Source organism: Mizuhopecten yessoensis, unplaced genomic scaffold (genome assembly GCF_002113885.1).
Source record: "Mizuhopecten yessoensis strain PY_sf001 unplaced genomic scaffold, ASM211388v2 scaffold10847, whole genome shotgun sequence".
NCBI classification, from domain to species: Eukaryota; Metazoa; Mollusca; class Bivalvia; order Pectinida; family Pectinidae; genus Mizuhopecten; species Mizuhopecten yessoensis.
Window position 1 is genome coordinate 658,108 of NW_018408751.1, and position 24,611 is coordinate 682,718.

The following is a 24,611-nucleotide window of genomic DNA, read 5'->3' on the forward strand; positions in this document are numbered from 1 at the left end:
CCCGCCCGCCCGCTCACGTGATAACATAATACGTCCCCGTCTTCGATGGGCGTATAAAAATATATATTTCCATGATTTAATTTTGTTGTTGTTTTTTCGGCCAAAACCCAAGTACCTACAAAATTAATTTTTCAGTGAAATGGCATCATTCAGTATAGTTCTACCTTGTTCAGCATAAATTCCACCATTCAGTATGGTTTTAATTTTCAGTATATTAGTATAATTCAGTATAATTCCACTACAATATTGTATTAGGTATATATATTTATACCAAGTTCAGCTTAGACAACATTAGAAAAATCTGCACAAATTTTCTCTTACTGTCAATACAATTTGGTCAGTATGCTGAAGCATGAATTCCTGCAGACCTCAGATATCAGCTCAATATACTTTTTAATATATAACCATATATAGACTTCAGCTCGTTTTACAATTAGTCTGTCCTGACAAAGACCATCTAACATGGAAGCTGATAATTCCTACAGCAGCCATACAATTAGTGTTCCCTGGGTACTTCTCTAATTATATAAATGTCAGCCGGGATTAACACCTGAATCCATATACCTGTTGACAGTTCCCACATATCAAACAACACCATTGATTTATCCAGTGCACACGGCTAGATATTCCTGCAGACCCTAAGTAGACTAACATACTAAACGTGATGTGACGGCCAATCCCTATAGACCTTAGATTTCTGTCTCAGGTTCGAATTTGTACAGACCTTTAACGTAGCCTCAGGTTATATCGACCAGACTTATTGTCTTATGTTCTAGGCTGAAGTGTAACAGTTCTTTAACTCAATTGGTCTCCGTTTCCTCCAACCCAATCAGACTCTTATGTATAGGGGTGTCACAATACGCCAGGAGTGTATCACGATATATTGCAATACAGAATGAAAATATTGTGATACGTATCCCGATATATTGTCATAGGAAGGATGTGCTCGATTTTATAAGTTGATGTCAGAATGTTATCAAACTTAATCATATATAATGCGGATCACAAAGATTTAAGAATTTTGTCAAACCAACCATCGATTACAAAATTTGAAATAATTCCCACCACTATTAAAAGCCTGTTGTATGCTTATCTGTTAGAATTTGTAGTAATTTGCAAAGTTAAAACACCAAGCAGAATAAGATACATAAAAATAAGTTTTTAAAAAAATGTTGGGATACAGCAATATTTCATCTCTGTATTGTGGTACAATACGATATACCAGTATATTGCGATATACCTGTTTTCCGATATATTGTGACAACCCTACTCTTGTAGTTCGACATTGGTGTTAAAGTTCAATTACATACTGTTTGTCCCTCCCCCATCTTCCCCCCATCCCTATTAATAAACACCCTCAATCCCTTTATTTCTGGTCCGATAGTCCTATCCATTCACCATAATTTACAATTTTACATGAAATATTTTTTCTTTATTATGACTATTTTTTTAGGATTAAGGAAGGTATTTTATTATGCCTATATCTTTGGATGACTGAGTTAGGTATTGCAATCATTTTTATTTTCACAAATTGCTATACGGACAAGGCCACTAAATTGCATTGACTACAGTGTTGAAGTAAAACAAATCCTTGAATTTTAAGATTACCTCGACTTTTCATGGAATTGAAATATTGGAATATAAAACCTGGAATATATACAAGATTCCTTCACGACAGGTGTGAGTCAGAGAGCACTCTATCACCCATAGAGAGGATATTGATTGACATATGTTAATAAGCCTTACATCAGGGGATATATCTCATTAAAATTAATGGGGTAGTACAACATGCATAATTGATACAAGACAGATAACATGTATAATAGCTGTGTATATACATGTTGTTCCAAACTGGAACAGGAATACAAATCAGGGCTCTTCCTCAATCTCACTTTACCACCTTTGGGAAATGTATATGTTGCATTTTTTCTTCACATTTCAATTTTGATTTTAAAACTGTGCAGGATATTATTATGGAGATGATCTATTAGTAAAATTATGAAACCAATTTTTTTCTGCTACATGTACAGCATCTCAAAAAAGCTTTTTTTTTAAATTGATATTAGATTTCTTTTTAAATTTCTTTATCACATTAAAAACAAAAATCTCTAAATCCATTGGGAAAGGGACATACAGTATATATATTGACAGGAAAAAGGAAGTGAAAAACATTGTGAAAAATCGGGAATCTTTTTTGCAAATGTCTCTTTATATATAATACCTTTACAATTAATACAAGTCAAAATAACTATATATTATTATAGACTGATCATGACAACATCAATCATAGACTGCTATGGGACTTTTGTTTATTTTACACAATGTATGAAATAAGAGAACTTGCTCTTTATTATGAACGTTTCAAATTATATCAAGTACTTTAATTTAAAACTTTCATTTTTTTTATAATTAACATTTTGAAGAACACTCTTTTAAAAATCTGCAGCTAAGTATTTATTGGATATAATTACCACATTTATCCTGTTTAATCAGCCCAGGTGCTGACATATATTTACTGACTCAAAGTAGGGGATAGGCTTTTTACTGGACAACAAAATATTTTGCTGAAATGAAATAGATATCGGTGGGCTTATTATAATTACCATGCAGGCATGGGCTTACTGACAAAATAATATGGTAATTTGTACTAACACATGGAACCATAGAGACCAATGAAAGAATAGATTGTACAATGATGGGTAATATGTCCATCAGTTCTTTCAATTTATGAAAAAATACAGTTTAACATCCATAAAGGAAAATGATTTCAAACCAGTGGGTGGATCTCTAAATGGAATTCACCATTCCGGCCATAAGAGAATTTGAAATTCAAAGATAAGTTGACCAGATAACACAAATTTGGAGTCTCGGCAAAATACTTGGGGCGTTACGGGTCATTTTTGGCCTCATAAAAAGTGAAAATTTCAACTTGGAATTTATTTGCTAATTTCTGTTATCAACATCACATTCATAAATTGGACCTATCTTTCTTGGTGTAGATCAGTTCGTTAAGGAAGATGAAGGTTTTTAAAAAAAAATTGTATTATTTTTAACTTAGGTAAATGTATATAGCAGGAAACAGCATTTAAGACTTTTATTATAAAGGTAGGTAATGCACTAGGGAACAAAACGAGAGCAAAAGCACAATTCATTTAACTCACTGACTTTTTATTATCTGTATTTATTTTTTATGATTGAACCAAGCTATGTTTCGGAAATGAAATACTGAACACAACATGATGAATTTATTACTGATCCAAATATATATTCAAAAACAGTTTCCCTTAACCGGAATTCTTCCGATGAAAATTCTATATTCAGCATTGTCATGCCAAACTTGCACGATTAAAAACATTGTGAGCGTGACATTTACAGAGCCTTGCTACGATAGAACCCATGAATCTCCATCAATTCTGCCTGCTGGGGATGCAACTCAATTACCGCATGCTCTTATTGGATTTGCATCAGGCAAAACATTTTCTCCCGGAAAATCGTCTCGTTATTTTTTTAAAAACAAGGATGAGAATAGCACCTGCTTCTAAATAGAAATCTTAGACGTAGGATTAGAGCCAATGATATTACTGGGTTTGGCTTTGGATGTTAAAGAATGAATGAAATTGACCCTTTTATAAATGAAACTTCAATACGCAGTTGATAACAGCAACAAATTAATTAGCAGATGGATCCCAGAGACCAATATGTGGCAGTTTCCAATTTCCTGCAGAAAGTTCTAACAAATTTGACCCCTATGACCTTTAAAGTGGGTCAAAGACAATTCTTTTTGTAAATGTTGTAGTACTCTATGCAAGTGAGCTACTGCCGTATATTATGACTCTATGCTTTTTGATTCTTTAACTTATTTACTCCTGAAGACACATTTGAACTCTCCCAATTCAAAGGTTGGAATAGTTCATTATGAAATTTCAGGGGTCGATGAGTTAAAAGAAGTCATTGAAGTGTTTGAACAAATCTGAACTGTCATCTTTAATATCGATGAACTGGTTAATTTCTTTTTACAAGATTTTGAGCATTTCACACAAGCAAGTTACCTGCCAAATATCTCAACTCTAGGTTGTTCAGCTCTTCTAGAGAAGTCTTTGAGCATTTTAACAAATATGACCCACGTGACCTTGAACAGTGGTCAACACAAATCTTTTATTTCTTAAAATTTTAGCTTTTATATTTGCAAGCAAGCTACTGAAAAAAATATCACGACTCAGTTCTTTCGGAGAAACTAGATCTGTTTGAGCCTTTTGACAATTTTGAACTGGATTAAAAAGATCAAGGTAATTTCTTTAAGCATATTTTAGTAACACACCAGATCATGCCAGCAAGTCATTGGGCAAACACTGTGACTCTAAGCTTTTCTGTTCCTCAGAAGAAGATATTTGAGCATTTTCATCACTTAAATATTGCACAATATATCGCAAAGTGCCTCTGTTCAAGTTTTGCTTAATGACAGATTATGTTGGGTTTTTTTTTTGTTCAAACTTTTGCTTATTGGTCTGAAGTCTTAAGCAATAAATATGATAAGCATTCATCACAATTTTCAGGATTTTTTCTCCCATAGCATTCAGATATGTATAGGAAAAGCATCTTTCAACCTTGCAAATAAAAATGTACGTAGTTCCAGTCTATGATCAGGATGGGAATAATTGTGAAATATTTAATACCTTTATTATGATTTTATTTCAAGCATGCTGTATTGTATTATAAATGGAAATACCAGAACTTCTATTATGTAAATGAAAAACCAATCAGAATACTAGATACCTTTCCATTGATAAGAGAATGCAGAATTAATTTCTGAATGATTTTCTTAATGATTTGACGAGTAAAAAAAATAATGAAACTTTTTGAAAAAACAAATTAACAAATACAAAATTAGGAATATGTTTGTACATATTAAGTCATTCACTCCTGAAATTTCATAATTAACTATTCCAACCTTTGAATTGGAAGAGTTCAAATGTGTCTTTAGGGTGAATGAGTTAGCTGAAAGTGATCATTTTGAATCTCTGCAGATTTTATTTTGCAGATTTGATAACTATTTTGAAACTCAGGACATGTAGATTTTTTTTTGCAGATTTAATATATACATGAAAATGTTACCATATTTATCCTGCAGCTGCCAAAACATAATCTCTGACTTAAAGTAGTGGAGTTAAGTTTATAAGAGGAGTGTGTGCAAGAACATAGTTTTTGTCTGCACTCCTCCTAACCGCAATAGACAGATAAGGGTGGGCTTATTGCAGGGCAAATTAAAATATGGTACTGATTCTAATTTTTACTTAAGGCGTCTCTGGGTTAAAGAAGCTTGATACAAAAGAGTTCCACTCAAATTCCCACAAACAGGGTGTGAGTTGTGCAACACTTACCTCACAGGAGTTAAGTTTGCCTAGTGACTTGCTGGCATGGTGTTAGAAACGTTCCTTAACTTAACCTCAATAGACAGATAAGGGTGGGCTTATTGCTGGACAAATATGGTAATAATTCAAATTTTAACTTAAGGCGTCACTGGGGTTAAAGAAGCTGGATACAAAAGAGTTCTGATGATTCCATTGAACGGAGTGAGAGTTGCGTATTATAATTACTTACCTCACAGGAGTAATTTGTCATAGCAGAGCTTCTGTCTTTTATTCTTACAAACAGATCTTCACATAACTGTAACAACAAAAAACAAGAGTTTTACAATTCTAGCAATAAATTGTATATTCTACGGTATACCGAGAAATTTACGTACAGTCAAATTTTCACCTTTCGACAGTAAGTTTAAGTTGCGGCCAATATTGCATTTGCCCTTCACATTTAATTTCAATGTGTATTATGTTGTTTAACCATTTCACCCCTCGATAACTTTAGTAGACTCTACCATACATTGATCTGAATGAGTCCATTATGGTCTACAGTGGTGAAAGGGTTTAAAAGGTTTGCTGTAATGATAAATTCGCCCCTATTAACAGAGGTCAAAAAAGGCGAAAATTGAACTGCAGCGGAAATTTCCAGTGTTGTATCTTATCTGCCTCACATTTTTCTTAATTCCTTAAGACACATTAAATGACTGTGAGGTTAATCATTTTGTCTCACTGTACAAAAGCTCAATGTTGAAATAAACCAATGTATCTCCCAGCAGGGACTATACCCCTTGAGAACATTTATTGATTTCCTGTGACGGTTATCGCTCTTTTACAACATCAGCAACAATGGCAGCTGTCTTCCTTTCCAAATCTGTTTGGTCATTTTGATAATCCGTACATTTCCTTTTTGATTATTTGATAATAAAATGTGACAATTTGTATTCAGTATAATTTACAATTGTAGCCCTGGTGGTAGAGTGATATGAAGGTTTTTGTTTACTGTCATCAGTCTTATTTAACTTGAATGATGACTGCTTCAGGTTAACAAACCTTCATATCACCCTAGTATCAGGGCCATTAATGACTTAAATATAAATGAATTTTGATTCAGACAACTTGTTGCCAAGAAAGTTTTTTTTACATTTTCGTCTTGGTTTCATAGGCTTTGTTATTATATTTATAACATCAAGTATTAAACATTTTGCAATTGGTGTCGCAATGGATAACGCACCCGCCTTTCACCAAGGCGACAGGGTTCTATTCCCCGATCAAACTTGAAAAGGTATGGGGTCACATGTACGACCATGTGGGTTTTCTCCGGGTACAACAGTTTCCTCCAACATTTAGACCCCCTGCGCACTAATATCCGGCCAAACAAGAGTGATTAACAAGTTGATATAACTTGTTTTATAACTTATAAAAGTAAAAATATCAAATTTTAAAGTATTTAAGTTCTAACTTCTGGGCAATATATATGTTTTACTCGAACTTGAAAAGTAATCAAATATTATATCTTACCTGTGGAATTATTCCCTGTTGTCCTGGCTCATTCTTTCCCATCATTGTGTAACTTTTGCCTGAACCGGTCTGTCCATAAGCAAAGATACACACGTTGTAGCCCTCGAAGGCATGGTCAAGCATTTCTAGCCCAATATCCTCATAGACTTCCCGCTGGGAGGCAAAATGTGGGTCTTCAGGCTGAAAAACGTAGCACACAAAAAAATATAGAAATACAGTTTTTGTTGGTAAAAATAATCCCATTCTGAAATTTCAAACTCGTGTGAAAATTGTTAATAATTATAATGCTGCCACTTAAAAATGTTTTTTTAATGAGCATCATGCCCTGGGTGAATATTTGCATGCTGGTTTTAAGTAAATATGAATTTAATGGAAAATTTCAGTGACAAAATAGGCAGATTTACTGCTGTATATTATACAATTATTGTATATAAATAATGTGTATCGGAAAATTTTCACCCAGTCAAAAATTTTGCCCAGTTAAATTTTTGCTCTCCATCAGAATAATCCATATTTGCCCCGTGCTAATTTTGCCCTTCACATTTAATTACATATTTTGTTGTTTACTCATGTCCGCTGTATTGATAAATTTGCCCTCATTACGACAGATAAAAAAGGCAATAATCAAATTACAACGAAAATATCCCAGAATACAGTGCATATATTAGATACTTAATACTATTTTGGTATAAATTGTGTACAAATGATAATTGTTCCACTGTTATCCTTCCTTGTATATATTCCAAAGTCTTTTGTCTGGATTTTTAATAAATAATTCAAATACCTAACGCAGGTGTCAAAAAATAGCATTCAAGATTTTTCTCATATAAAATTTCAGCTTTACTGTGTATTGTACATATGCTTATAGTTTTAATTTTTAAGTTTGACATACATTTTGATGAGGAGTATCAGCAGTACACTTCATTAATTTTATCTTTATTTCTTTTACATTCAGACAGCATTATGTCTAAACTTTTATCAGTCTTTTTACAACAAATATATAGGACTTAGAAAAACAAGTATGGTCCGGTACATTTTCCCAAATTAACTCATTCACCCCTGAAGACACATTTGAGCTCCCCCAATTCAAAGGTTGGAATAGTTCATTTTGAAATTTTAGGGGTGAATGAGTTAAAAGCCAATTTAGCATCTCAAAACACTGACAGAAAACCAGAAGACAAGACCAAAATACCATTTGGGGTGAGAAGAAAAATAACAGCTTATTAATAGTTATACTTACTGTGGTATGAGACCAGTAAGAATAATCAAACTCATACGTCTTCAAGTTTATGTCTTTGGGTCCAGCTTTAGGGTTGGTTATGGCTGGAAATAGAATTTACAATATGTAACAGCAATAATTTGCGGTAAAAATAAATACACATGTACCATCATTCTGTATGGGTAATGAACATTCTCACTTACTTACATATTAGTGGTAAATATAAAATGTGTACAATCTTAACATATTCAACCCTGAAGACACAATTGAACTCTTCCAATTCAAAGGTTGGAATAGTTCATTATGAAATTTCAGGGGTGAATGAGTTAAGTTACAACTTGATGAAATTATAAATTCAATAGTGAAAGGCAAAAAAGGAAGATTTGTCCCATGGGGTTTCTTCTACTCCATTTTATGACAGTATTGTTTTACAACTAAGGTTATCATATGACTCCATCAAAATTTTATCAAACAAGCTTGATCAACTTTTCATAAAATTTCTGTGTAATAGGAATTTGTTTGAAAACATCACTTTTGTTAGACTGTGAGTTGCTACCTCCCCAAGACTCTTACTTGTGCTTTTCCCGGACATCTGAATGATGGCGACGGAGTTATGGGCCTTCTCTCGCCCATTAAATGGACGTACACGCACAGCTACCTTTACAGACGACATCTTCCTGAACAGAAAAAATATTTCAGAAATAAAATAAAAATAAGAGGCCCAGAGGCCTGTATCGCTCACCTGGCTATCTAAACAATCATGGCAAAATATTTTCCAAATGAGATCGAAGGGAATAGGCTAGACCCCAAGGCAAGTCCTTGTAGCATATCTATATTAAAGTTTGCATGCCCAGCAATTTTATTTATGGTTATTATGGGGTGGGGATCTCAACTGTTTCCACGCTGTGACTCAGAAACTAGGTCCCTAGGGTTGTGGCCAGACCCCAGGATCAATTATGATCATAACATATAACATATAATATTGTGACTGCATTCGTCTCTTTATGCCCAGCATTTGAATATATACATGTAGTTTTGGGGTGGGGATCTTAACCGTTTCAAAGTTATGACCCAGGGGTTAAGTCTCCAAGGGTGGGACAGACCCCGAGGCCATCCTGGAAGCGTATGTGCATTCGTCTCTTTATATTCAGCATTTGTATATATGATTATAGGGTGGGGATCTCAACTGTTTCCAAGCTGTGACTCGGAAACTAGGTCCCTTGCGCAAGGGGTTTGGTCAGACCCCAGGGTCTATTCTTATATCATGACTGCATTTGTTTCTTTATGCCCAGCATTTGCATATATAGTTTTGGGGTGGGGATCTTAACCGTTTCAAAGTTATGACCCAGGGGTTAAGTCTCCAAGGGTGGGACAGACCCCGAGGCCATCCTGGAAGCGTATGTGCATTCATCTCTTTATATTCAGCATTTGTATATATGCATGGTTATAGGGTGGGGATCTCAACTGTTTCCAAGCTGCAACTCAGAAACTAGGTCCCTTGACCTACCCAGCATTTGTATATATAGTTTTGGGGTGGGGATCTCAACTGTTTCCAAGTTATGACCCAGGGACTATGTCTCCTAGGGTGGTGCCATACCCCAGGGGCATCCAGTGGAAGCAATTGTGCATTCTTCTCTTTATACTCAGCAATTATATATATGGTTGTACGGTGGGGATCTCAACCATTTCCATGTAATAAACTTTTTATGGCCCCTCCACTTAGCCTTGGGGGTCAGCCCTACCATTTGTACAATCTTGAATTCCCACCTCCCATGAATGCTTCCAATCAAATATTATTGATATCCATGTCATAGTTCTACATAAGAAGTTGTTTATAGCAATATAGCCAAATTGCCCGCGCCCCTCAGCCCCCTGGGAGGTCAGCCCCACCATTTGTACAATTTGGAATCCCGACCACCTAGGGGTGCTTCCAATCAATTATGGTTGATATCCATCTCTTGGTTCCAGAGAAGAAGTCTCTTACAGCAATATAGCCAAATAACCCTTTTTGGACAATGTAGCTATATTGCAGGTTCGAGTCATGTCAAGGCACTGTGTTGTATCTTTGAACAAGATACTTTACTCCACTTGTTCCAGTCTACTCAGCTGTAAATGAGTATGTGGTTGGGCAGAGCTAGAATTGTTGCATGCTAGCTGTGAGCGCCGAAATAGCAGCATGGGCTGTATGCTCCCCAAGGAGTTGAGCAAGATATTGGCTGGTTGCAAAGGCCCTATATCCACAGAAAAAAATTGTGAACCGCTTTGAGACGACCTATGTATGAACTCGGTTGTGATAAAGCAGTATATAAGAACCTCAAATTATTATTATCATTATAATTTGTATCAAATTAAATCAGCAAATTTGAAACTTCTAACACAGCCACTCAGCCCCCAGTAAATCTTCAGCTTTTTGATTTGTACCAGTTTTGATTCTCAAGTCCCCAGGTGGAACCACCATACAATATGGTTGAATGTGCCAAGTACATTAGGAGGAGATATCATTTAAATCAAGTCATCAAATTTGACTGCTTTTACCCTGCCCCTCATCCTAAAGGAGGAAAAGACATCATACAGAAAATATACATTGTATATAATTACATCTGTCAACATCCAATACCTGTCTATGATTACCACATGTCTATAAATACATCTGTCTACATCTAATACCTGTCTATGATAACCACCTGTATATAAATACATCTGTCTACATTTAATACCTGGCTATGATAACCACCTGTTTATAAATACATCTGTCTACATCTAATACCTGTCTATGATTACCACCTGTCTATAACTACGTCTGTCTACATCTAATACCTGTCTATGATTGCCTCCTGTCTATATATACATCGGTCTATATCTAATACCTGTCTATGATTACCACCTGTCTATACATACATCGGTCTATATCTAATACCTGTCTATGATTACCACCTGTCTATACATACATCGGTCTATATCTAATACCTGTCTATGATTACCACCTGTCTATACATACATCGGTCTATATCTAATACCTGTCTATGATTACCACATGTCTATAAATACATCTGTCTACATCTAAAACCTGTCTATGATTACCACCTGTCTATAAATACATCTGTCTACATCTATTGCCTGTCTATGATTACCACTTGTCTATAAATACATCTGGCTACATTTAATACCTGGCTATGATAACCACCTGTTTATAAATACATCTGTCTACATCTAATACCTGTCTATGATAACCACCTGTATATAAATACATCTGTCTACATTTAATACCTGGCTATGATAACCACCTGTTTATAAATACATCTGTCTACATCTAATACCTGTCTATGATGACCACCTGTCTATAAATACATCTGTCTACATCTCATACCTGTCTATGATAACCACCTGTCTATAAATACATCTGTCTACATTTAATACCTGGCTATGATAACCACTTGTCTATAAATACATCTGTCTACATCTAATACCTGTCTATGATTACCTCCTGTCTATATATACATCGGTCTATATCTAATACATTCCTATGATTACCACCTGTCTATAAATACATTTGTCTACATCTAATACCTGTCTATGATACCACTTGTCTATAAATACAGCTGTCTTCATCTAATACCTGTCTATGATTACTACCTGTCTATAAATACATCTGTCTAGATTTAATACCTGGCTATGATAACCACCTGTTTATAAATACATCTGTCTACATCTAATGCCTGTCTATGATGACCACCTGTCTATAAATACATCTGTCTACATCTAATACCTGTCTATGATGACCACCTGTCTATAAATACATCTGTCTACATCTAATATCTGTCTATGATAACCACCTGTCTATAAATATATCTGTCTTCATCTAATACCTGTCTATGATTACCACCTGTCTATGATTACCAACTGTCTATAAATACATCTGTCTACATCTAATACCTGTCTATGATTACCAACTGTCTATAAATACATCTGTCTTCATCTAATACCTGTCTATGATTACCACATGTCTATAAATACAACTTATACTTAAATACACCTACACATATAAAAGACATGAACATAATTAAAATGCACAGGCCAGTTATAGGACACAATGAAGACAGTCTGCTGACATTACATAATATGATGCATGTACTTTTCAAGCGTAGCAACTATATGAAAAGATACCTTTATTTCCAAAAAAATAAATTAAAACAAAATAAGAAAATAAATAAACATGAAACACAAAATAAAATATTTCAATCAGAAAAAGTCCCAGAGGCAGGTCAGGACACTCTGTATATTCAAACTGTACATACGTCATCCCAACAATTGCAAACAGCTTGTGAAGCAATTACAGAAAACGATGAACATTTTGAGGATTTTTTTGTGAATAATGAAATGTACAAACCTTTTTGGTGTCTCCTGTTTAAACTTTAGGAATATTCAAGAGGATTTAGTGCCTAAGCTCCTTATGATGAGAATCTACAGATGTACATTTGGTATATGATCCATTTTGGTATGGCGGCTTGTTATTGTAGGTATCCTGGGAAGGTCCGATTCGGATGCTGGAATCCGACAAGAAATCTTCCGCCTGATTTCCACTCCTCCCTCTCACAACTCCATCTTGTTGCTGAAGTCAAACAATATAAAAAACAAGTTATCAGAATGTCCCACACACTGATAAAACGTTTCACTACGCAGCAATATGGCGAAAAAGGTTTGCTAAGATTTGGTAGTGGTAGGTCCTGTTATGATAATGTACTCGGTATAACGTCATGTCTCTCAGTATTGACTCATTTGCTTTCTTATTATAATATTGGACGTCGCTTCGATCCATAGAAAAACACATCCCAATTAACATAATTCACCCAAAATGCTGAACGAGCAAAAATTTCATATTCAGAAAGCAAAAATGAAAGCATTCCATGTGCAGCTGAAAATGAAGTCAATAAATTTAGTAAAATCATTGTACCTGTGGAGAGTTGTGATGAATTATGTCAATACTGATTAGCAAGGTCAGGTGTAACAATTGCGATTCTTCGGAACGGGACTCGACTCGCCAACTTATCATCTATTATGTTTATCTATGTGTGTTACATGAGGTAATGTCTGGCTCCGTGTCTGATAGCTACACTACCGGAATTCGGTTTCAACAGCATCACAACCTTCTTACGAATTCTGCATCACGCCGTTAAATACAATGCCTTATAACAAGATTTCTCCGTTGTTCCACATGCTTACCTTAGCGGGTGTCTGTAAATCCAACTTGAGCGTAAGCCACTTTTTGTGGACAGTCTGAAGCACACCAGGAAGAGCTAAGCTATGTCTAATGAATATGTAATGCACTTCCAATCAGATGGGGTGCACTCAGGGAAAACAGAAGATCAATTGGAAACGAAATCCATTTTTGCAAACAAAATTTCACATGATGACACCCTCATTTTAGGTGTATAGTACTATTTGATTACTTGGTGTGGAAAGACGTACCCATTAAGAACATCATTAGATTAACCAACAATGGTGGCAAACACGATGAAAACACTGATGAGTTGTGTAAAATCAATGGAAAGGTCTGCTTACAAGTAAATGGGCCAAACGTACATAGTCAATCAATATATGGACTTTTTAAAACAAGCACTGATACACATACAATCATATATGCACCTGTGATAAAATTCACAGCTTCATTGTGAATGTTGAAATTATTACTGACGGAATTTTCTGGCAAGTCTGATTCCAGGAAAAACGTTTGAAATATTCAGTATTTGGTTTTTAATCTCGGTAAAATTTCCCATTGGAACCTCCGAGTACCATTCCCTTCAGTAGTTAGGGTGATGTCATGTTGTTGGTGGGAGAGATTATTGATTTTTCTTGGAGAGAATTTCTGCGTCAGAGGCAGAGATGAATCCATTGATCTAACAGGGATAGAAGGCCACCAGCCTCCGATAGATCAATCAATAATAGCTTTATTATAGACTCTGTACAGACCACGCTAAACTTCCGTTTGGCTGCTCTGGCCGACATAACAATTACATTTAAATTTTCGACAGTTTTGGATTTAAATTGCCCTTTTAAATGGAACAAACTAAGCATGAAACTTGGAAATATTGACATTTTTTGTTCCTTGTTTTTTTTCCAATCCACCCTATTTAGAGGGGAATAATCAACATCTACATACTGGCCTTAAAGGGGCTATATATATGTATATACATACATATATACATACATAATATACACCTGATGTGTGAGGTGTATGGGAGATGGCTGAGAGTTCTATATTTAGTACGCTCACATTAATTATCAGGCCAGCAGGGTTAAATTGATTTGGTTCAAGTTCTAATAATAATAATAAATGTGAAACAGAAATGAGAAGTAGCCATTTTTCTATCTTTTTTTCTCTCTCAAGGTCACTGAAGGTCATATCATTCTGCTCAAAGCTTGGTAATGAGATAAAAAAAAATCAATATGCAAATATGATAAACTAGCAATATTGTGATATATGTACAGACAACACAAATTTATTTTTCACCGAGTAATGCACTGAAAATTGATATCTGTCAACAAAGATAATGCCGGTATCATGTTTTTAATGCTCACATGAATTTCTACATTAACTTATAATGGCTATAACACTTGATATCAGTGGAACAATTAATAGTTATTCAATTTTTATTTTGCGAAATAGAAACATATCCGCTTTGTTTTACTACAAATACAAGCCAAAATATTCTGATCTAATTTCCGTGTTTACATCATAATAATAGTAATGATTTATATTATGTTTCAGTCACATTTGTGCTGGCCACCGGCCGGGAGGTAGGAATCAGCCGGCTTCCCAGCGTCCCGGGCACGGGGACTTTATTCCGATGTCTGAGATTTGACGTTAGTATGGTCACATTAGAAACAGGAACCGCACGACCCCGCAAACAATTTGCCGGATGAAATCTGAAGGATACCATAGGGAGCCCGTAAGACTATCACAAGGCCAGCTGGCGATGGCCGGGCTGTCGTATAGTAACCGGAAGATGTTCATGCAGCCAAGTGGTAGACAGGGTACAATATTTTGCATTTTATATGGCATGTAATAGATATGCCTGTATGTGTGCCATCTGGGCGCTGGCCGAATATCCCACGGACACTGCACAGTTTGAGGCTACCTTACCATTGCCGTATCGCACCCGTACAGACATCGAGCGACTACCTTACGATTGCCGTACTGCACCCGTCCACCCGGCAACCAGTGCAGCATCTAAAAATCGGCTGATAGTGGCCGATAATCTCCCGGCGTCCTAACGGTCCCCTGGTTCGCCGGACACTTTTGGCCAAGAAACTCATTGCCCAGGCATTTTTTTGGAAATCGCCGCAAATGTGACTGAAGCACTTAGGTGTGTTAATTTAATAGATGATAACTTAAGAGTGTCTGAACAATCCCTTGTTCAATGTTTTGGCCATAAAGATGTTTAAATTAAACTATCAAACAATTGTTTTTAATGCCCATACATTGTATACCAAACAGTGCAACAAAAATTTAACTCATTTCCCAAATATACCTTAAAATTCCCCGATGATAAGTGTTTGAATGATGCAGAACAATAAAAAATTAGAGGCATTAAAATCTGAGAGAAAACAAAGAAGCTTGTGCAAGGCCAAAGATGTTAGCCTACAGTTCAAACCAATCAATTTTTATTCTCAAAAATCCTCATGTCAGGTTTTCCTGAAAGTAGATTTCAGATGAATTTTTGGATTTTTTCAAAAGAATTTAAGAAAATAAAATGACATGTATTTCATAATAGATTGAAAATTTTGCATTCTAAACAGAATGATGTACATAGATAGCCCACAGTTAAGAACAGTATAATTCAATATCTTGTGATCTCATTGCATTTACATAAAACTTCAAAGCCCTATCCCAACAGACTGTAACATAATTACTTAACCAGTAGCACTGTCCAGATTTCTTTGTGTGGTATCTAAAGCATGAATATATTTGAAATCAAGGGTTCTCAGGTTTTACCTTGGTCTTGATGTGTACAGTCAGTACATATACAATTTGTAAATTAAGGCAATTACACAAGCTATTTTAATGACTGATAATTTCATAGAAAACAAGATTGCAACAGGTTGCTAATTAATTCTCCCATCGCTATGGACTCAATTCACAGAGACAAGTAGGAGAGTTAATTATCATATTTAACCCACTTACAGAGCATGCACAATCCACCTTCCCAAGATGTAGCAGCATACTAAATTTGATGACTAGACTAGTTATATCGCAAATATTTTGCACTTTAGATTAAGGTCAAAGGTCAAAATATAGGTCACAGTGACAGATCTCAACCAGAAAAATATGAAATTATAGATGCATATTTCAGACATAGATAGAAATTGATTATTTTGTTGGAAACAACTTTTGACAATAACCAGTCTGCATGCATGTACATGTATATAATTTAATATCTTGTTTCTTGGTCTCTTGAAAAATCAAATCAAAATGGAACCAAACAAATTGTTACTGATTTATTCAGGTCTTTGTTTGAAGAGGATTGAGAGTAAAGTAAAAAATAATATAATAATGCTTTTAGAATCAATATTTTTTACCTTTTTATTAATTCTTGATCAGATGACCAATGTATTTACAATTTGTTTCATATATACAATTGAAGCTGAATTTTTCAAAGTCGGGTATAAAGTATAAATTCTGAATAACAGAGAAAGAGACATAGATTGGTTGATGTGCAATTAAACAAGAGGCCTTTGGGCCTTAACGGTCACCCGAGTTCTGATATATTTATACAGAGAGTTGATTTTTGTTTTTAAAACATGAACAAAAATATTATTCAAAGTGACAAAAAACAATAAATCAACCTTATTCAATATCTAGCATACAGATTTAAGACTGAAAAGTATTTGAAACTAGCACCTCTGATTCTAAACAAAGAAAATGAAGTAATTTTAGAACAATGACTCCTTTGCGCACCCTTGGGGGTAGAGCTGGCTCAAAATTTTCAAAGTATCAAACTGTCAACTCAGGGTTAAAATTCATATCAAGTTATCAACATGTAATATTCAAAGCTTAAGTATCATTGGCCATAATACATTTTGCTCCCCCCCCCCCCTTCCCCAGGGGGAAACTTAAGACCCCAGGGTCAAAAAATTCACAATTTTGGTAAAGCACCTTAAGACCCTTCCATCTATGAAGAGAATTTGATTCTACCATATCTGGGTCTTGAGAAGAAGATGTTTGAAATTTTAGTCAATTTGACCCTTTTTGGCCCTGCCCCTCAGGCCCCTGGGGGCTGAGGACCATATCCTCCTCTATTTTTGTTGACATTTGGCCATGGCAGGTTTCTGAAAAATTTCAATAAAATTGGTTCAGGGGTTTTGGCGAAGAAGTCAAAAATGTAAATTGGCCTATAGGCCTGTCAACATTATGTGTTGGCATAGGAGGGCAGCAGGGATTACTCGAAGGACATCGATCTGTGGTCCACAGCAACTGCAACAGCCTGTCCACCTCTGAGGATTGTCCGACCTCAGATCGTGACCTGGATGGGCAGGATTTTTGAATCGCCGAAGGCCCAGTAAGCGACAACTTACCCACTCAAGTCGACCGAACACCAACTTTGTCAGTGAAGTGTAGACTATAAACTCATCAACCAACCAACCATTACGTGTTCCAGTATACTGTATATGTACAGTATTGCAAGAAAAAAGTTTCAAAGAACATTGGACAGCTTCAATTCAAATTCTATGAGTATAGTACTTGGGACCCATATTTACATATAGATTTTTTACTGTTATGCCTTAAAAAGTTATGTGAACACTGTAAAGGCTCTTTGCAAAGACGTCATGTAAATACCACCCTTTTTTTATTCATTAATGTGCACATTGCGATGGTTATCTGCTCGCTTTTTTTTTTGTTTCACATGCAATTATAACTTTTCTATTATTCATGTTGTAAAGCGCTATAGAGTAATTTTACAAACTATATAGGGCAATATAAATGTTGTATATTATTATTATTATTATTTAAAGGGCACAAAGTGTTTGATGGAAAAAACTGGCAACTATAGATCAGTGAGGTTATATAATTATAGCAACTTTAATGACAGGTTTTAACTCATTCATCCCTACAATTTCATAATGAACTATTCCATCCTTTAAATTGGAAGATTTCAAATGTGTCTTCAGGGGTGAATGAGTTAATGAAGCACATCCATCATCTTTCTTAAAAAGGCGAGGATGCGCTTATACAGGCAGGTGTGCTTATTAAGTCAAATACAGTATTTATTTTGGCCTTAGGCTAAATAAGAATGAAGCACTGCATGGCTACCACACAGATGACAATTAATTGGGGTGGTACACAGTCTTATATAGTTATATACACATCAGTATAGCTCATACCTGTCACCTGTGAAGGTACTGAACAGTTAATTGTCTGGTAACAGCTGCAGGATGTCCATATAACAAATTGTATAGGCATAATGAAGGCGTTGTAACTTGTAATTTTAAGTTGGTCAATGCAAGTAAGTCCATAGGTAGTACACACACACCTTTATGATAACTATCCTGGATGCATCTATACCTGGTTATGGTAGTATTGTAAAGGTTTTTTTCTGCCCTTTAAATTTCCTCCTTTTAAAACAAATATATACAGATGTATAAAGAAGCAGCTGTAGCACAGTGCCAAAATACGACCAAAACATTATTTGTATTTCCACTATTAATCCTGAAGAAAAATGGTGTATTTTGAAGTTAGTTAGGCAATTTTTACATTTTATTTCTGAAAATATTTTTTCGATACATATACATAGAGCAGGAGTTCTGTCTTTGACAGCGCATGTAGAACTAAATGCCAATACAAACTTTAGGGCAGGCACAAAATCTAGGGTATAGTTACAGTTAGCAGAAACACATTTTTTTTTTTGCCTAAGAACTGTAAGGCCTGCATCAAATGTTGTCACGTTTCATATTCATTTGTTAAATAGCACGTGAAATATGTATCTAAAGCAATTTGAAACTTACAATCCTATCACCAGGATGTTTACAACGGTGAATTATTTTCAAATATTTCAATTATTTCACATTATAAACAGATTAAATGTCCTGAAGAAGCCCACTGTAGGGGCGAAATCGGTCGTTACTTCTAATAGTAATAAACTTCAAGAACCACCTATTGCACCTTATTTGCCTGTTGTGATTGAATCTTTTTTCTGATGTACTCATTTTTACTCAATCCCCGGGGGGCCTGCATACTTTTGGGTATCTAGACGAGCCTTGGAGGAGCAAAGGACCAAATTATTCCACCATTAAGAAATTAAATCATGGCGTTGGCTCTACCATTGCATATATAAAAACAAAAAAATTAGAGTAACATCAGTTAACAAAGCAATTAAACTGATATCATACTTTCCAACTCTCCCTATTTTGGTGGGAGACTCTCGATTTTGGGCCCTTAAATTGGGCATTTTCAACCAGTGAATTTGCTAAATTATTTATATTTTCTAATATCTGGTGATTTCATTCTCAAACAACAACTCAAAAGATGTCATTGAAATATTTTTCATCTCGGGTGTAATGTAGACACATTTAATGTATGCTTTTAATTTGGAGCATGTGTAAACTCCCCCTGGAAATTTAAAACAGTTGTCAAGTGTGTGATATTACTGTTATTGTTTATCACCTTTAAGTACACAGCATCCTTAGCTTATCCTAATTAATTCATAATATCAACAATTGTTAATATTGAATAAACAATTAAACCTCTCAAAGGGAAGAAAAATAATTTGCAACAGTACATCACATCTAATGTATCAAATTATGACCCCCTGATAGCTAGGCTATCAAATTATGACCCCCTGATAGCTAGGCCATATCAAGATGACCAATCATATGCATGCATTATCTGCTAATTATGTTGTCCTCATATAATTAACATAATTAACCTTGTTTGTTTACAATTAACATTCTTTAGCATACCTTGAAAACATATACACACAATATAATCATATAAACAGACGAAAAATGTTTTGCTATTGCACCGTTAAACGTTTGCACACATCTTAGTAAATTATAATTTTATAAATAATCAAAACAACATTGTTTCGTTTTCAATGTAAACAATGATTGTCGGCGCTGAACAAATGTGTCATTTGTTGGTTATATAAATATTATAAATATCTGACGCATTACATTAGACCTACTAGGTACGCTTAAAATTGTCGGACTGTGATAAGTTTGAACAAAAGTAGGCCTACAAAAGCCTAGGTTTTCTAGCCCGAGGTTTGGTATGCATCAGTCAGTGTCACATGACTGTTTATAGATGCGGAGTTTGACAGATGGTTTTTAGTCTCGAAATCATAATAATTAAAATCATAATAACTAAAACAGCACACATATGAATTTATAATAACGACAGGTGATAAACTATGTAAATTCAAAAGGTTGGAAAGGTCATTTTCATTCACATATTACCTTAATAATTCTGAGAAGATCGGTCTTCAGCAGACAGTAACGCCATTTTTCTTGTGTCAAAGGTTATTTGTATTGCGCGATCTGATTGGTGGAAACAATCTCTCGGATACGACGATCATAACTTAGTGAAAAGACCCGAGAGGTTCGGTTTCTCTGACGTTTTGGCGGGAGAACTTACTCTCTCACTGACTGGCTCTGGCGGAGGACGTGTCTACCGCTTTTTCTAACCCTAACTGTATAGTCGCTCTCTCTATTGCGTGTTCTGCTGTTTTTCTGACCAGTTTTCAGCAGAAAAGGGAGATGTCAAATACTAAAAGCTGGTCAGCCGGTCAAGAGCAAGCTAACAAGTCGCCATGCTATGCACATTGCACTCGGTCGGTGAGTCGACGCTCGACAGAGTGGCAGTGTGTCGATATTTTCTTGGCAAGTGCGACTTGTTGACATGCACAGATAAAACCGGAGACGCAAACTGTCGGCTGTCGAAGCTATGACTTCAGACGTTGTCATCTCCGTACACTTACTGTCACATAGAAACATCAACATTTTGTTGAATGTTATTTGTAGACAAGCCATGATACCTTACAGACTACTTGTTCAACGAATTTGGAGTGGTTTTGTATCGACAAGAAATATGCAAGAAACCTTTCAGTCTAAACACCAGTAAGAATGTCTTTAGTAACCGAGTAATTAAGGTCTGGAACAGTCTACCCAAGAAAACTGTGTCATCAAAAACACTTAATGTGTTCATGCAGTCCAACTTGAACACACTGTGGAGGAACTGCCCCAGGAAGTTCTGCCCTTCCTTTTATCATTAATGATTCAAATGGGAACCTCTAACATTACAGGAAAGGAAATGGTAATAAACAGATTTCTATTAAAATGTTAGTTACTCCTTACAGTATAAAATCATTCATAAATTAATATAATAAACAAGTATTTACAATAAAATATAGTGTAAAAGCTTAATACATTTTAAATAGTTTTAATCCCTGCGCAACCGGAGTCAGTTGCTGGCAGGCTATTCTGCTAGCAACATGCATATCTAGTCAGAAGAGGATATTTAGACGTCTCCACAGGCTCAAGCTTAATTCATATTGACGTTCAACAACGAAATTGCATGAATTTTATACCCTGAGCTGAAAGAAATATTTCCTCAGAAATAGGAAATAACAGGTATTACTGGAAGGAAATGAATCTATGAATGTATACTATGAAAGTGGAATTTTCAGTATGGGAAATAAATTATAGAACATATATAGATTTCAAAACCTTTACCAATCATATAGAGTTTAACCCTTGCATGCAACTTGCCAGCTTCCCCAGCCCCTAAAGAGCTTTGTGGCATTATTTATACCTTGACATGTAAAATCGAGGGGATATATACGGGTTCTGTTGTGCATCAATATTAATAATTGATTTCTGATTTATAACCAATAGGCATAGGGTAATATTGGGTCATTCATGTTTTGATGGGATGACTTTCAAATGATTGACCTTGAATAATTTTCATAGTAAAAAGTGATAACTGAAACCAACTGTATATTTGGTACATAGGTTTTTGAGGGAAATGTGATATTTGTGTTGGATCTTATCAGGTAATGAAGATTAATAAGTTGGGGAGTAATAAAATCTTCCAAGAAAACCCAAAATGTGTTTTATGATGTGTAGCCTATTTAAATCAGTTTGACTTTGACAAGTTTGAAGATCACAAGTATTGTGTAGTTATTGGTACAGGCCCATAAAGTCTCTTGTGCACCAATTTTGATTGGTTGCATTTAATATGGTATGGGGAGCACCCAGCTGTCCATCCACACTTTTCATTGGTTTCCGTAAGGTAACTTGCTTAATATTGTTCGATGTTGATGAAAATGGAATACATTTACATTATACAAAAACTGCATGAGGTTAAGTTTAAACTTAAGCAAAATTCACTTAATTAACTAGCATACTGTGATTTGTTCACAGTTTTTGCACAATTAGCTTGGTGTTCTGATGAGACAATTTGTCTAATAGCTAAATCTGCCAGTAATAAATAATAGAAATATCAAGGATATGAAATATATATATATATTCCTGGTCAAGTACAGTATGTTTTCATCTTTCACTACATTCCAGTAATATTTCTCAACTGAATAATACAGTAAAAATGTTGTTTCTTCGTCTTATATTTTTTAGCCCACCATCATCTGGTACGTGGGCTATTAAATCGCCCTGCGTCCGTGGTCCGTCGTCCGTCCGCCGTCCTTCCTTAAACAATTATTGTAATCGCTATTTCTCAAGAAGTGACAAAGGGATCTTTCTCAAATTTCATATGTCGGTTCCCCTTGGTCCTTAGCTGTGCAGGGCAACTTTTGAGACTGATCGGATAATCAACATGGCCGACAGGCAGCCATCTTGGATTTTGATATTGAACGTTTGTTATCGCTATTTCTCAAGAAGTACCAGAGGGATCTTTCTCAAATTTCATATGTCTGTTCCCCTTGGTCCTTAGCTGTGCAGGGCAACTTTTGAGACAGATCGGATGATCAACATGGCCGACAGGCAGCCAGCTTGGATTTTGATATTGAAAGATTGTTATCGCTATTTCTCAAGAAGGGCCAGAGGGATCATTCTCACATTTTATATGTAGGTTCCCCTTGGTCCTTTGTTGTGCAGGGCAACTTTTGGGACTGCTCGGATAAACAACATGGCCGACACTCAGCCATCTTTGATTTTGATATTGAAAGTTTGTTATCGCTATTTCTCAAGAAGGGCCAGAGGGATCATTCTCACATTTTATATGTAGGTTCCCCTTGGTCCTTTGTTGTGCAGGGCAACTTTTGGGACTGCTCGGATAAACAACATGGCCGACACTCAGCCATCTTTGATTTTGATATTGAAAGTTTGTTATTGCTATTTCTCAAGAAGAACCAAATGGATCTTTCTCAAATTTTATATTAAATATCTCGATTTTATCCACGTGCTCTCAATGAGAATATCTGTAACTCCACACTTTTATGCATAGCTAAAGGGAGACAAGTCCCAACACTACCTGATTTCTTCCAATCTAGAAACCAAAGGGAGGTAATTCATCTTTGCTTGACACAACAAATATTTTCTTTGGTGAAATGAAGTGTGTATGAGCTGAAAATATCCATTCAAGGTCATGGGGGAAATTTAGGTTTTACAAATTAAACACAAGATTATATAAAAGACAATGTCGGGATACTTTGTGTTTACAACAGGTCTTGCTTTGAAGGCTATCAGGGTTTGGTCAAAAGAATGACCTTGACCCAAATTTAAAAAAAAATCAGGATGGACAGGATAAATAATCAAGGGAATGTTTTAAAAATAAAGGAAAAAATTGAGGATGATGGATTGAATATATTATGGCTTTAGGATCCTTGTAGCACGGCCAAAATCTGTAATCAATGTTTCGATAAATAGACTTTCAGTCCCAAACATGAATTTGAGTAACGTGTATTGGTTGAGTCATACTTAATGATGCTTACCTGTATTGTTCATGTATTTGTTACAAGATCACAACGATCAAATATGTAAAAAAAAGTTTAAACAGCTTCTTCTGAATAACCAAGAGGCCTAGAGTAAAGATATTTGGACAGTATATGTAAGTGGGACTGTCAGAATACTATAACTTTCCTCCAAAAAAATTACCTTGACTTACTTTAAAGGCCACAGTGGTCCGATATATTAAAGTGTTTACACAACTCCTTCTGAATAACAAGGAAGCCCAGAGTGATTATATTTGGCCAGTAGGTACATATACCTGGGATGTAGCACTATGAAGTTTCCTCAAAAGAATGACTTTGAAGTACCTTTGAACGACTTCTTGAATAATAAAGACACATTAGTGATGATATATGGCCTGCTAGTAGCATGCTGTAATTAGGTAATATAAAATTTCCTCAAATAAATGACCTTGACCTACTTTCAAGGTCACAGGCATCAATGTGTAAAAATCTTTAAGCATCTCCCTTCTGCATAACCATGGGGACCTAGGTGATATTTGACCACCAGTACCATGCTTGGATAGAATAGTATGATGCTTTCTCCAGTAAATGACCTTG

The 24,611-nt window shown here is 35.4% G+C and overlaps 2 protein-coding genes across 20 annotated transcripts in view; one reads left to right on the forward strand and one right to left on the reverse strand.

The window, feature by feature from the left end:
* Nucleotides 1-20,604, reverse strand: part of LOC110462944 (kinesin-like protein unc-104) — an 83,168-nt gene extending 62,564 nt beyond the window's left edge. For 14 of the 15 annotated variants that reach the window (XM_021517216.1, XM_021517217.1, XM_021517218.1 and 11 more), the window contains exons 1-6: nucleotides 20,545-20,604; nucleotides 12,482-12,703; nucleotides 8,668-8,771; nucleotides 8,116-8,198; nucleotides 6,876-7,055; nucleotides 5,599-5,664 (exon numbers count right to left, since the gene is read on the reverse strand). In XM_021517216.1, the coding sequence (XP_021372891.1) occupies nucleotides 5,599-5,664; nucleotides 6,876-7,055; nucleotides 8,116-8,198; nucleotides 8,668-8,767 (429 nt within the window). In that variant the 5' untranslated portion in view covers nucleotides 8,768-8,771; nucleotides 12,482-12,703; nucleotides 20,545-20,604. Of the gene's footprint in view, nucleotides 1-5,598; nucleotides 5,665-6,875; nucleotides 7,056-8,115; nucleotides 8,199-8,667; nucleotides 8,772-12,481; nucleotides 12,704-13,314; nucleotides 13,610-20,544 lie in introns of those variants that run through there. The other variant, XM_021517205.1, reaches the window with a different exon arrangement.
* A 116-nt stretch (nucleotides 20,605-20,720) lies between these two features.
* The window catches only part of LOC110462943 (probable cation-transporting ATPase 13A3), a 58,452-nt gene continuing 54,561 nt past the window's right edge, over nucleotides 20,721-24,611 (forward strand). For 2 of the 5 annotated variants that reach the window (XM_021517197.1, XM_021517201.1), the window contains exon 1: nucleotides 20,721-21,400. The gene's annotated coding sequence lies outside the window, so the exon portion shown is untranslated. Of the gene's footprint in view, nucleotides 21,401-21,695; nucleotides 21,718-24,611 lie in introns of those variants that run through there. The other 3 variants (XM_021517198.1, XM_021517200.1, XM_021517199.1) reach the window with 3 other exon arrangements.